General features: G+C 43.3%; 1 protein-coding gene across 14 annotated transcripts in view; it reads right to left on the bottom strand.

Moving 5' to 3' along the window:
- Positions 1-3876: 3876 nt before the first annotated feature.
- The window catches only part of KANSL1L (KAT8 regulatory NSL complex subunit 1 like), a 59653-nt gene continuing 48766 nt past the window's right edge, over positions 3877-14763 (bottom strand). For 12 of the 14 annotated variants that reach the window (XM_051787738.1, XM_051787728.1, XM_051787736.1 and 9 more), the window contains 5 exons: positions 14028-14152; positions 13029-13083; positions 7704-7816; positions 6064-6202; positions 3877-5430 (listed from right to left, as the gene is read on the bottom strand). In XM_051787738.1, coding sequence (XP_051643698.1) covers positions 5182-5430; positions 6064-6202; positions 7704-7816; positions 13029-13083; positions 14028-14152 — 681 coding nt within the window. In that variant the 3' untranslated portion in view covers positions 3877-5181. Of the gene's footprint in view, positions 5431-6063; positions 6203-7563; positions 7817-13028; positions 13084-14027; positions 14153-14763 lie in introns of those variants that run through there. The other 2 variants (XR_007904576.1, XR_007904577.1) reach the window with 2 other exon arrangements.

Here is a 14763-nt window from a genome sequence, read left to right as displayed (position 1 = left end):
ATAGCCAGTTAAGACAGCAGTGTCTGAAATTCCAGGAAGCAATGAGTTTCCGTGGAAGAACATTGCTTTAAAACAGTTCAGGTAGTTAAAAACCTTTCTCTTGTCCCACAGCTTCCTTGGTTTATGTGCCTGAGTAAACCATTAAGGTAGTGACCTACAGAACTGATACTGCTGAAGTGATATGTAGGTTGAAATGTCTGGAGATGGCTCCATAAAAAACCTTGTGGAACCACATAGTTCTGTGCCCACTTCACAGACTGGCCTGTCTGGGCACAGGAAAGGAGAGCTGCAACACACCAGAGGAAGACCTGAGCAGGCCATTTTTACATAGACCTGGCTCCCATAGCTCCACTTAGGATTGTTGACTCTTTAATATTTTGTGGTTTTCTGCGTGGTATTTTTCCCTTTAAGTTGTAATTACGGAAGGGTTGCAGTCTGCTCCCCCAGGGGCCCAGGCCAGGAGGCTCCCATTTCCACAGGCCCAAAGTCAGGTGTGTTGTCCTCGTAGCAAAGCTGGGCAGGTGTCACCTGGCAGCTGCTGAGGGCAGTGCTGGAGCTGGTACACCCCTTCTCCTGAGCCCAGAGCCTGCAAGGTGCCCCACAGCAAGGGCCACTGCCCTTCTTGAGGAGTGAGGGCTAGTTCAAACAGTCTGGACAAGTGTCTCAAATGGCTGAACTGCATCTTTTTCCTGTGTGGTTAATTGTGGCTCAGGTGAACAAATGTTGCTTCCTGTTTCCACTTGCAACCCCATTTGGGAACTAGCAGAGTTGTCTGGACGTACTGCACTGAGTGATCTTTCAGAAGAGGCTTGCCAAAAGCAGGCTTGGCTAGGAAAGGCAAGTCCAAGGCCTATTGGGTGTGTAAGAGCAGCTTAGCTGTGCTTCTAGAAAGAACCAGCATTGAGTTTAATGTACGTGCATGGACAAACAGTCACAGCTCTGGTAGGTAAAATGCAGGCTGAGCACCCACCAGCTACGAAAATGCTAGTTCAGGATGTGGAGTCTGGCTTTTCATGCTGTTGAAAGCAGTAGAACAACAGCTGTACTATCCTGGCTTCCTGCAGTTGAGTGTAAACTGGATTGAAAGCGTAATCAAAGTATTTCTGCTTTTTATCCTAAATAATGTGGGGGGAACACCCAAGTTGTGCTAGTTAATTGATGGTACTAGGTTTTGTGGAACTTGTGATATGCTTTCACAGGTTGTAGCCATGTCTTTGTCATTGTTTTAAAGCTGGCAGTTTGCACTTGCCTTGACTCTCAGGTTAGGAGTCTTGTGGGAGAGACACATTATACATACAGGGTATAATTACTTAATTGCTTCTGAGTCCCACCTAGATGGGTTTATGCAGCTGGCTCCTGCTGCAGCAGCTTTTACACATCTCAGGTTAAAGCTGTTAGTGACCACATTCATGGAAAAACAATAATGAATGATTCTTGAATGTCCTTTAATTTTTAAATCTGTTTCAAGTTTCTTTCCTCTGTACATTTACAGAAGTAATCTGTTTGGGTCTGTTCAGGCCTGCCCTCCTGTTCTCAGGAGGGCCTGTCACAGCCCCAGGGACTGGAACCGAGTGCCCACATGAAAACCCAGCAAAAGCTGCTTGCATGGTCTCCATGGGGCCAAATAAACCCCAGGCCCATGAGGTTGCAGAGCTGTGTTAAGGGAGAGCACAGCCTGGTGGCATTGAGGCACATGGTCTAGAGCAGTCCAGGGGGGTCTGACAGCACAGGTCTGTCTGTACTGGGAAACAGGATGAAAGCAACTCTGACAGAGCCAAGTCAGGCTGGGCTTGGACACATCCTGCAGAGGGTACACCCACAGCCCTGGGCAAGATAAAACACTGCAGGAGACACACACTGGGTGTAATTTTAATAGGGTCAAGTAGTTTGTATTTGTACTTACATTCCATTAAGGTCCTGGATGCAGAGATGAAGCATTTAAACCCTCAGAGCAGCAGGGAGCAGAACGTAAGCGGCCTTAATAAAAAATCTCAATGGCACATGGTAAATTAAGCACAGGGGAAATGCCTTTGTGCACCCCCCCTTTCTTGCTTGGGAGGGGCTTCCTGCATTATATTTAAGCTGGTATTTCACAGTCAGCCTCTGTAACACCTTCAGCCACAGCACTGGGAGCAGCACCGACAGCTGTTTTGATAGCTTAACAGCCGAAGACAAACAGGTTGGGTTTTGTTTCTGTTTTTTTCTGTTTAAAACTTTGAAAAGGAAAGAAAACAAGAAGGGAGTTCCTACACATTTTGTGGCTTCAAGGATGAGCCTGGCCCTGAGCTCTCAGCCCACTCCCACCACCACCAGCAGCTTCCTCACAACACCAGCATTCAGGTAAAACTCAGCTGTCTGGAGGTAGGAGCCCAGTTCTGCTTGAAAAAGGGCTGCAGGCAATAAACCACTATACCAGTGCTGATTCCAGCTGCATACAGCATATGGAAAGAAAATGAAGAGGGGCTGGTCCTGGGACCACGCTGAATTAAGAAAGTTTTCTAACCCTGTCCCAGTAGTGAAATGGGGCTACTGAAAAATCAGGTGCTTCCCTGAATTTGCTCCTGGCTGGAGCAGAGACACAGTGGAGACAGAGAGGGCAGAGCATAGGTCTGCTGCAAGGTGGCAGATGAGTAGAGGTGCCGCAGGTGAGGAGCACGGCCTAAGGCTTCCCGAAAAGTATCTCACCTGCCATGTGCACACAGCATTGCCCACCTTCCCCTGCCAGAGGGAGGGACCTCCAGGTGGACAAGTGCTGGGGGAAAGCAAATACAGCCTGTTCCTGGCCACCCTCCCCAATGGCTCTTGCCAGGACATGCACGTGCTGCACACCTGATGGCAGAGCCCTGCATGCCACCACCGTGTGGGGCAGGCCCATGGTGGCACTGTGAGCAGGAGGAATGGCTCTGGCACCGTGCTCTAGCTGTGCAGTGCTCAGGCAGCAGCTGCTTTAGCCCTCACTTGGAATGACCCAGCAGCCACACGAAGGTTTGGCAGCCAGGATCTGAGCCACCAGCGTAAGGACACTCTACAGGTCCCCAGGCTGACCAAACAGGAATCCAGCTCTTATCCTATGGGGGGGTTTTACCTCTTTTTTGCCCCCTTTTTAACACCCTTCCCACCCTCCAATCCAGAAAAACACCCTCCTCTCTCTCCTTCCCTTAACATACTAGATTGCATTTCCATTTCCTGCAGCACCTTCAGGACATGGAGGGCAGCTGGCTGGCTGGTTTACTTGCTGTGTCCCATTTCTTGAAGTGCAGGAACTCTTCCTACTGCCTCAGGGATCAGACAGCACAGGGAGCCCTGACCTTACAACAAAGCTGGGTGAGAGCTGGTTCGATGAAGGATAAAGGTGTGGAAGGTATCATTCCTAATGAATGGATAAAGGTATGGAAAAGACCTGCAAAGCATCTGAGACACGTACCTTTCAGAAACCTTTTCCCAGCAGCAGATGCTCATGCAGGGCAAGAGAGAGGGCAAAATCCAGCTTAGTACTGAGGTGCTGAGGGGGCTCTTGGCCCCACAGCACCAGCACAGCCTCAGTACCACAGCAAAGCTACAGTGGGTTTGCAAAGCCATCTGTGGGCCAAGCAGGGCTCTGTGCCAAGAGGAAGCACTGCTGCTGCTACTTCACTTCTAAAAAGCCATCAAATTCAGACTATATACAACATATATAGAAATAACTTTTAATTAAAAAACCAACCTTGCATCAAAGATTATTGTATCAGACACTGAGGCAAGATTCAAGTTTAAGACAAACCAGTGTTAAAAAAGTGTTTAAAAAAATAATCAGAATGTGCAATAAACTACAATGTAGCAATAGGTTGTAGCATTGAAACTTTACTGAACTGTTTGCAGATACCCAGTGTATGTATATTTGCTGTCATTTTGACCAAAAAAAAAAAATGGACACTAAAACTGGGTCATCTGTCCAGTGCCATTCCAGATATTACACGTGGAAGAAAACTGCATAAAAACACAGACTCCTATTAAACTGTCTTCAACTGTCCTACACAGAAAAACATCCTGTTGATGGATTATACCTACATTCAATGTGTAATCTTTGTTAATACCTCTTGGGATTGCAGATACATTCCAAACTATGCTATTTAGATGCAAGTTTAAACAGCTTGCCTTTGTTTCCTCACTGTGAGTGTGCTGGGAAATGAAAAATTTATCCAGAATCACAGTGGAAAGCTTTGGGGCTTTTTTTTTTATTGGTCTTCTAGACATCAATCATCTTTTCCTTTCCAGCTAGTCACCAAATGTTGGCATACTTATGAGACTCTTACAAGGCACTATACAGAAATTGTAACAAGACTTTAAACATATTAAAGCAAAGTATTATGAGCCTCATTAGCTGCTGAAGGACTAAGAAATAAGATGACCCAAACCACAGTCTTCCAAGAGCTGCATCACTGATTTGACTCAACACCTTTCCTCCTCTCTCTCTCCCTCCCCACACGCCCAAAGCAGAGACCCTACTTTCTGGGTAGCAGATACATTGACTATGGAAAAACAGTGAGCTATTTCTACCTTATTGCTTGAGGACATAGATATGAAACATGCCCCATCACTACTCAGAGCTGAGTACAGATTTTAAGCCAGATGCAAGACTTCCACATGACCTGCTTGGAACTGCTGGTTCTCACCTACCATCACCTTACACGTGCAGTTAGAGAGACAGGTTTTTGCCCCATGGTCATGCCACAGAGGAAAGTAATCTGAGGCTATTGCTTATCCCCTCTATTTTCAAGTAGTTTTTCTGTGTTCAATTTAAGTTGTTGGCTAAGGTAGGCAGCATCTCCTGCTGCACCAGAGTCCACTAGAACCAGAAATGCATTTGAAAACAAACAAAACAGAAAAGGATGATTATTGACAAATGTGACAATATGACAACAGACAGTGAATGGTGCCAGCAATTTATGTGTGCCCACTCGCGACACTGGGAATATTAGACTTCCAGCTTGAAATAATTACTTTCTCTTGGGGTTCAGGAAGAAGAAAGTGTTGTCTTTGGGATTTATCCTGCCTGTTACAAAGCAAGAAAGAAAATATATTATATGCAGCTAACACAAAGGTTTTGAATTGTGCTGTCATATGCTGTGTGAATGAGAGAGATTTTACCTTACACTTTTCTCCACCTTAATTGGCTTTCTTAATGAACCACATTATTCCCTGTCACCTTTGTTTACTTGTACTGTTGCTTCCCAGGCAAATGTTTTTGCAGTCTTCTGACTCTTGGGTAGATTGTTTTCTTGGTGGATGGCCATTGTCTGGCAAAGCAGTGGGTGTGCCCAGAGCGCAGGGAGAGTTGCTGGGGAAATCTGCACTTGACATTTCAGCCTCATTTGTTACTTGATCTTGGCATAGTAAAGCTTCTACCTCTTCATCTTTTAGTGGAAAAACTCGAAGTTCCCACAGCCCAGACTGAAAGGAAGCAGAAGCGTAGGAGTGAGGATGGAAAAAAAGGGAAAGAGGGTAAAAAGGGATTTTAGTTGAGTCTGAACTGATTAGCTCTGTGCAGAATGATCTGCTATCAAGTTACAAATGAGTGTCTTTCTTTACAATGTTTGCAGGGCTCTTCAGATAAAGAATACAACACTCCTAGGCACCAGCTGGCAATGTAAGCTGGCTACATAAGGGTTTGAACTATTAACAGAGCTACCATTGAATAGGCATAGTACAGGAAGAGGGAAGCTCTTTTCCACAGTGCCAGACCCATCAGGATACCTGACCCTATAACCATCAGGCCTGTCTGGAACCCTCACCAACATCCCTGAAAAAAGATCCAGCCTGAACCCAGTCCTGCCATATTTGCCTTAAAAACATATGCCCTGTGTAATGAGCAATGAAATTATTACCTGTTGACAGATCTTGGGGTTGATTTAAAAAGCACAGCAATCTTGTTCTAAACAGCAGCACTACGTTCAGTGCACATACACTGGGGTGACAGCCCAAGTTTCTGATCAGTGAGACGGGAGTATGTTCAGGTTCTTTGTTTTATGGTAGGGAGAGTCATCACTGACCTGTCCAGACCTGGAAGCTATTGGAAGCACCCACCTTCGCATCCTGGCCCTCCCTGCAGAGTGGTGCCATCCCTGAACACACAGAGCTGTGGGCTTCCAAAGTCGGGTCGGGAGCAGGGTCAGCAGCACACTGGTCTTGGCTGTGTCGGCCGTCGGCATTTTTGCTGTAAGATCTAGTGCAGGATAAAGAAATGAGTCTTAAGAACTACTCCCTGTCCTCTCACATTGCCAGGAACAGTTCAGGTCTTCTTTTCAAACTGGTCAGTTTCTCCATACATGCTACCTACTGCTTGTTTAAATCAAAAGAGCAGATGAAAACATATGTGGTTCTTGACAACCCTCTTGTCTGGAGCCAAAGTGGGAGCACTGTGTGGAGGAGCTAAGTGGACAAAACAGGGCTGGGACAGGCACACCCTGTCTGCAGACAGCTGGTGGCTGGTCACTCCTGTGCCTTGCTCCACACGCTCACCAGAACTGTGATTTTGGACAAGAGAAGTCAGTGAGCCGTGGGCTCCTTCCACTTGGGAGAACACAGCATCATGTGCCGGAGCCTGCAGTCTCCAAACTGCACCGTCAGCAGTCTGGGCCAATGCAACTTGAGAGGCAGCAGCAGGTCCTTGGGCTCCCCCTTCTCTCCTCTGCTCTGGACTCAACTCCAAAGCAATCAAGAATTAAACAGGATTAAAAATTTTGACCTTGCCTTTAATACAAATTTGTACTAGATATAAAACAGTGGCACGCATCTGAAATGCCAGGTGTAAGCCTGACCTTGCTCACATCAATGAGCAGTTTTACTTCTGAATTCAAGTAGCACTAAGATTTCGCCAAGAAGTTCATAGTTTCAAAATTAAGGTACATACAGAACTTTTTATTTTTCAATATACTTTCTAAAGTTGGGGTCTTTTTATGTTCAAAATTGCTTAAAATAGAATTCCTTAAGATGGTTTAGCTCTACTTTTCTCCTGCATTAAAGAAAGCTATCTTTGCATATTTATTCCTAGTGTCATGGTTCACTTTCATCCAAGAGTAGACACAAGCCTATGACAAAAAGCAGAAAATGTCAGCATTTACAGGATGCTTCAGATTCTGAAGTGATTTGTGGGAATCATCTTCCCAGTGCCAAACTGCAGATACAGCTCTATGATATTCACTCTGATATACACTACTTTTTGAAAGACTTTTAGTGGTTATATTTAATTCTGTTGAGTTCTGCACCAGATGGCAAACCTGAGAGAATGAACCATTCACACAATGACTTTTTAAAGCGTAAGGTCCCTGGCACACTCCAGGACCCCTTCGATAATGTCTGAACGCAGTGGACTTTCATCTGAGTCAGGTGAGTGAAGAAGGGCTCATGTTACTCTTGTGTGGCTGAAGTCCTAATAACTGGGAGTGGCATCAGCTACCAGAGCTCTGTCTTCAGTGAGGGAGTAAGCTATTTGTTCACTAATACCAGGTCACTGACATGCCGAATTTCTTAAAGTATGCATGTCTCAGCACTGCCTTCCCTTTCCAGCCACAAAGCCAAACATACCTGGCACTGTCCCTGATGAGTTAATTAACGAAGAGCGCCCTCGTTTTCAAACTTCTCTGTGACAGCATTTGTGACACTGCTGCACCAACAACCCCGACCAGGTTCAATAGGAAGGCTCTTATCAAAGCCAGTACACCTGCCTGCTGTTCCTCCTGGGCCAGCGGCTCTGCTCCCACAGCGACCATCTCGCGCGCTCTCTTTCTTCATACTTGGTGTGACGCAAGGAAAAAGCTTCGTCGGACAGATCTTCTGCCTGTAACAAGACACAGGGAGAGCTGCTGCACTCATCATAAACATCACTAGAAACAAAGCCAGCCAGTATTATATGTAATTCTGCAAAGGTCTGTTCACTGAACAAGAGGACGCAACACAATGCATGCTTGCAGTATAAAGGCACACCCAAAACCGTGTTCAGCTCACGAGAGCTCTGGTATATGGGATGCTGTCACTTGCACCTTTATTTCTTTATATGTCTGAGGTTAATCTGAATGGATATAGAAATTATACCCCCCCATGGAACTAACACATTTTTCTCTATGGTGAGAGGCAGAAAATTAAGAGGACATGTATTCATTTGCAAATCAAGGCAGTGTTAAAAGCACATAATAAAGACAAGCAAAAATTCCAGGAGTTTCCAGACACTGTTTCAGGAGGAGGCTGGGAGGCAGCAGGACTCGCCAGGTGCTCTTTAAGCACTGAGAAATAGCTCTGAGATCACCAAGGACTTCGAAAACTCCACAGAGAGAAACTCAGCAAACCTGAGGTGCCGCATTCCTGCTACAAAACCAAGCAGAAAATGGCTTCTGCTTTGAAGAGACTATTTCTTAGCCAATGGTTTGCATGACCCCAGTACAGCTTAAACCAGCCCTAACACAAGTACTTTACCTGCTCGTAGTCAAACAAGAGCCAGCTTTTCAGGTAAAATATGCAGTTATTGCACCAGACCTTCACTGCCACCTTTGTTTCTCTGCTGGCAGCACACCAGGAAGTCTGTTCCTTGGCCAGGGCTGGGCGAGGAGCACTTTGCTGCCCTTCTGCCCTTCCCCCTCACTCCCCTGATGGAAAGGCGAGCTCTTGGCTGGACCCCTTCAGCACAACTCACAGTTATTTCAAAGGGCTCCAAACCATTCAAAGTTCAGCTAAAAAGCTGAGGTTGGCAAGAGCATACGAGTGCTGCAGCCATGGATTTTATGTCAGCCACTCCCAACTCAAAAGCAGAGAAATTCTAGGAAAGAACAATTCCTGTCCATGGGAGCTGTGAAGCTGCATAGCCAGATCAGTCCTGGACAAGAATTATACTAATAAGTGGGGGACCATGGAAAATAAACTGATTTTTTTTCTATAAAGGAAAATCCTCAGTGGTCTTATACAAGTAACACTATTTATCTTCTGATTGAGCCTGACAAAACACAGAACTGAATGCACAGTCCTCACTGCAGTGCCAGGTAGTGCCATAGTGCCACAGGTGACACTGGCAGCTGCAGTGCTCCCCTCTGGACAGCTCTCAGCCCAGAGGTAGTTCACTGCCATTATGGGTACAACAGCAAAGCATTACAATGAATGAAAAGCATCCAAAAGCCTTCAGTGCAACAAGAATCAGCTTCAGGACCTGCTGGTAAAACTCTGGCTGCCCAGCTCCTCCTCAGCACTCAACAGGACGCTTCAGACAAACAGGCCTGCTTTGTTTGGCCATCTCATGATGCCTTGCTGAAGGCTCCTCATTGCTTTTATTTATTTATGTTAAACACAAACCACATTGTTAGCTGCTGGTTTCCTTTCATGCAAGTCAACTTAGTGGGTTTCCTCCTCTCTCTGGAATTCACCAGCTCTGTCACTTGGATGGCATCAGAACCAGGCTGCATCTCAGTTCACATTTTGTCTTTCCAAGGTCAATGATGTATAGCGTGAAAGTGAGAATTTTATGAACTACAAAAGTGTTACCCCTCAGGGAAAATTAGGGATTTTTCTGTGTGCTCAGATTTCCTTTGAAGTGGAAACAAAAGATAATTTTGAAAGAAAAACTCAAGACTTGGAAAATAATTTTCTTTGCAAATTGCCAAAACTTTTCATCCTGGGAAGAAACTTCATTTTTAACAAGCTTCCTTTCAAAAATCCAAGTCCATATTCCTTTTTTAAGTGAAGAGTTTTGAAAAATACAGAAATAAGCCTTACTGTTCCTTTCATAGCTAGTGATAGCAGATTAAACTACTTGTTTGTTTAAAAAGAGTTCTACATTGTCCCATTGAAGACTACATATTCTTATTTAAAAATTTTTCTTTATTCTATGGATAAAAGTCTCATGACATCAGAGTAAAAGGTCTCTGCTTGGTTCAGTACAGCCTCTGCCCCTCCCCAGCTTTGTAATGCTTTATGTACTTTACCAACTTTAGGTTAATTTAAAGTTGCTGTAACATGAGAAATTTGGGATATTTTTCCCCACTAAGGTTAGTTTGAAAAGGGAAAAAAAGAAGTGCCAGTCCTCAGTGGATGGATCTGGCAGTGATGTTAAGACAAAAGGCAATGGGGAAGGCCTGTTTGTGAGACATGTCTAATGATTTCACTCAAAGAAAAAGACTTAAAGCAAACTATGGTTTGGATCCCCCCATTGCACTACAAGACACTGTGCATTAATGTTGAATAGCAGCAGGAATATTTCTGAAATATTCTGTTCTCAAAACAACAAAAATCTGTTTCACTCTTTGGCTCCACAGGGAACACTGAGTCATAGGCCACGAAAACACTTACGCAAAACTAACTGCACACAGAATTATTCCAAAGTATTTGTCGTTACTCAAACAACTACAAAATAAACTTGAATGTTACAACTGTGCCTTTCCAGAATTTTAACCTGGATAAAACAAATTAAAACCAAAATAAAACAGGAAGACTCGTGCCACACCCTCCCATGCATTAAAGCAATAACAGACTGCAAATTCACACATGCAAACCAGGAAACTCAAATGCTCTATTTCCAGAAACTTAAGTATTTTTAGAGCAAGTAATAGAGCAGACACAGATAGTATACTGATTAACTTTTGCATTGCCAATTTTATCCTTGTAAGCCTAAATTTCCAGAAACAAAAATGCACCCAAAGAAGGTAAGCTTTTTATACTCAAATAAAGGCTTTTTATACTCAAATATGGTGAATAGGCTTGGTTCCCAGAAAGTGCTCAGTTTCCATCCTTGGAAGTGTGGCTCCTGTGGAAAATGACAAATTTTTTTGTAACTCATGGAAACTGAGTGCAAGTCTGTTGCATGGATAGGGGTTGTTGCACTGAAAGCCTTTAAATAAAAAAGAGAGAGAAGAGAAAGAGGAAGGAAAAAAAAGTTATCCAGTGGCAGAAATCCCTGACTGCTGCTTGACACAAGGGCAACTCCAGAAGTTTTCAATTTAGCTATGCAGAAGATAGCCAGAAAAGAATCTATTATATAATGCCACCACAGGCTACTATGCAGTAAAATAAAGAAAAAGAGTATTTTATATAAAAGCAGAGAGTAGATTTTGCCTTCCCTTTTCCTGCATGAATGACCTACTTCAGCACAAGGAGCAGTTTCAAGCATGTCAGGAGCGTGAGTGCAGAAAATGCAAACAGGTAATGGTGCTGTTTCCCTGTGTCTTTTCACAAGCTTACACGGCAACAAATGTAACTCGGCTCAAAGCTAAAGCAAAGGAAGTGGAAGAATTATGATCAATCACCTTTTCTCAGTACTCTGAAAAACATCCAAACCAATTAGCATGATCCCAAAAGAAAGGGGGAAATCGGCCGAACAATATCTGTAGCATTTTTCTCTTGTCCCTTCTAATTCTACCCAGTAGCACAAACAATACAGATACAGTGGGCCACAGCAGGAGGCAAAGCTGCTTTATTGTTAACTCAAGTTATTTCCTGGCCAGAAGATGAATCATACTAGATCAATGAGTCATGTCAAACACAAATGTACTGGGAGGGCTCCTAAATGAGTGATTGGCCCATGAGCTTCAGAGAGACACCTTGAAGTCCCTTCAGCAAAATACACTTAAAGCACAAGACAAGTCATCTCTGTGGGATATGAAATCTAAACAAGAAACCCACTGACTCCTCCAAGCAAGTCCCTGGAAGCCCTGAAGGCAAACTGGTGTTGAAATTATTCCATCCCTCATTCCACCAGATACCAGAACAAAGAGAGAGTAATGAACAGTAGATGCTCAAGGGACAGTGTGCCCTTGCTGCCTTATTAGTTATTCTCTGAATGGTTTAATTAAATATCCTTGCAGGAGAGTTCTCCTGTGCATGTAACTTGACCTTCTCAGTACAAAGGAAGATCGGGCATGTTTCCTGCTGGCTGAGGAGGTAGCAGCCCAAAAGTCAGTGGGTGGAGGTGACATAAATCTGACCACCAGGTTTCACAAGAATTTCTCAACTGCATTGGAAAAGGTGGGGACAGAGTAAGCTTTTCTCTTCCTTCCAACCAAAGAGCATGCTGCCAATAAGTGCAACTACACCAGGTAAGGAACTGAGGCCATGATGCTCTCCTAGAGGTTCATTTCCATGGAGCAGGAAGCTACAGACTTAGCAAAACTGTCAGGAAGCTAATGCCTTTGTGCAGAGTGTATTTTCTACCCCAGTTGTAGAGATTCTCTGAAATAGGAGCTCAAGAACAGATACTGTGGATGAGAGCACAAAGTTCTACAGTTACAGCTGGTGATAGTGGCAGAGACTGGAGGGAGATTAGAGATGCTTAAAGGACAGCAAAACTGGCAGGTTTCTGGAAAAGGAGCTACAAAAAGATTGGAAGGACAAAAAACCAGCCTAGAGACCAGACCTGCTGGTATGTTCACCCTAAGGTTACAAAATGCCTCAAACCCCTGATTAGGGAAGAAAGAGACCCTCAGCTGCAAAGTCCATGGACATTCCCTGAAGAAAAAGCAGATTCTTATGTCTGGAGGAAGCAACAGTACCGCATGATGTGCAAACTTAGCTCAAAAGGCAGGTGGGAACTACTGAAGGTTATGTTGTTCCTGACAAAGCAGAAAAGTTTCCTCCCAACAGAAGGGTTGCAGGAAAACAAACACTGAGAAGAAAACTGAATAAACTTGTTGGACCTATAGGCAGGATGCCTAATTACTATCTGAAGAGCAACATGCCATGGGAACTGGCCACGGAGGGAGAGGATGAGAGAAAAGAACAGCATTATAGCACAGGTAGCCCCGAGGAGACAGACACTGGATGAGCCAGCATGACAGTGCTCAGGAGCAGGGAAGGCAAAGGCTGGACCCAAGGGACCCTTTGGGCCTGCTGACTGTGCAGCAGCAAGGGACAGGCAAATTTTCACAATCTGATACTTAATACTTTATTTCTGAAACTTGAAACTTACCGGGATTTGCATGAAGTCAGTGATTTCACAAAGTATGTACCAATTATCCCAATTATATATTATATCTAGCTTAAATAAAAACTGGTGGTTTAATTAAAATACAGCCTACCTCTTCTTCATCTGTATGTGATTTTTCTAAAGGTTGAAGTTCAACAACTCTCCAGCTAGAAATGAGACAAGGAAAATCAAATTAATTTACCTAAATACTGTTTCATTATTTCAGCAGTAGAGATGACTCTTTTGTTTCTAAAGTATATTGTTAGTTAATCCTTTTTCACCACTGCTTGTGCTTCAGAATTTCCTTCAAATAAAATAATTTCACAAATTTAAGGTGCTGATAAAAAATGCCTGAAATTTAAATTTTCCTTTCACAACTCAGTATCTAACATTTCCTTTTCCCAACACAGTCTTTAAGCTACCCAACAGAGTCTTAATGATATTTTTAGCTTTAAAGGCAATATAAAAGCAATTACATATTAGAGATTTAAAATACAGAACAAGTGCATTTAGCCAATTTCAGGGAATTTGCTAGTAAGCCACTGAATTATAGCATTGGAGATCAATTACCTCATGTTCTTTTTCTGAAACAAACAAACAAAATGTCTCTAGAATGAGGGATTATAGGCTTACACTGTATGGAAAAAAATAAGTTTATTCTACTGTATCAGAATGTCTGAATTTAAAAAATATATGCTAAATCCATTTTGTTTAATTCACTGGAAACAGCAAACTATTTTCTTAGGAACACACAAAAAAGACAGCAACCTCCAAATAACCATTCAGAGTCGGTCAGCTTTATGGCACATTTAAGGCCATGAGTATCACTATAATTCAGATGATATAAACCCACTTCTGTTTTTAGCCCGTCTGTGCATCTGCCACCTCCCTGTGTATATCAGACTATTTTCCATGTGCTATCAGCTGTCCAGTCTTCCCACCACTTCAGCCACACAAACTGAAGTGCACAGATAAAAAAGCCTCAAGCACATGAAGAGACCATCCTTGAATTATAACATTTTCTAACTCCATGCTCCATGTTAATTATATTTTTGTCAAAATTCTCACGTTTGTTTTGCTATCTTTGCAATTAAAGAGGTCGTGAGCAAACCTTGGGGTAAGGATTTCTTTGTACTGTAGTTTCTCCAACTTGGATGGTGCCACCAGCGACATGGGAATAACAATGTTGTCTATGTCATAGGAGCTCTCACTTCTCAACCGCCTCCTGGAGTTATGCTGAATAATACAATCAATACAAGAGGGGATGAGTCAGCTCAAATCACAGGAAGTACACATTAGCTGAGAAACATCAGAACTTCACAAGGAGAAAGTCTGTAACTTCAACACATTTTTTAGCGGCTTAATGACTTGCAACATCTCCCTCCCTTCAATGCAATCTCAATAAATCTTAGAACTGTCTCATTTCTGAGGTTTACTTCTTGCTAGTCTAACTTTTACTGAAATCAACATGAGTTTCTCTTCCTTGATTTCAGGTACAGTTAATTCTGAGTACTTAGGAGAACTGTGAAGTTAATGACACCTTCTTCATGGTGTGCAGTCTACAAAGATGATCTTCTGTCATCTACTAACCTGTAACCCAAGTGGTTCTTCAGTGTGATATAATTAAGAACTCCAAAAGAGAGAGAAAATTTAGTTTTAAATCATGATACATTCCATATTACAAGTTCTCCATTTTTAACTGAGCTTTAATGGAAACAGACTATCCTAAAATGCCCATTTAGGTGTTCTTTGATGATGGTTGGCTCAAGGGAAAAAAAGGAGGAGTATGACTTGTCAAAACTACGTAGGGGACACACATTTAAACTCCACTCTGCATTAAAACATGA

This window comes from Manacus candei, unplaced genomic scaffold (assembly GCF_025592945.1).
Source record: "Manacus candei isolate 608988 ecotype Guabito, Panama unplaced genomic scaffold, ASM2559294v1 h1tg000023l, whole genome shotgun sequence".
NCBI classification, from domain to species: Eukaryota; Metazoa; Chordata; class Aves; order Passeriformes; family Pipridae; genus Manacus; species Manacus candei.
The sequence above is the reverse complement of the archived record's forward strand: the minus strand, read 5'-3'. Positions and strand labels throughout refer to the sequence as shown.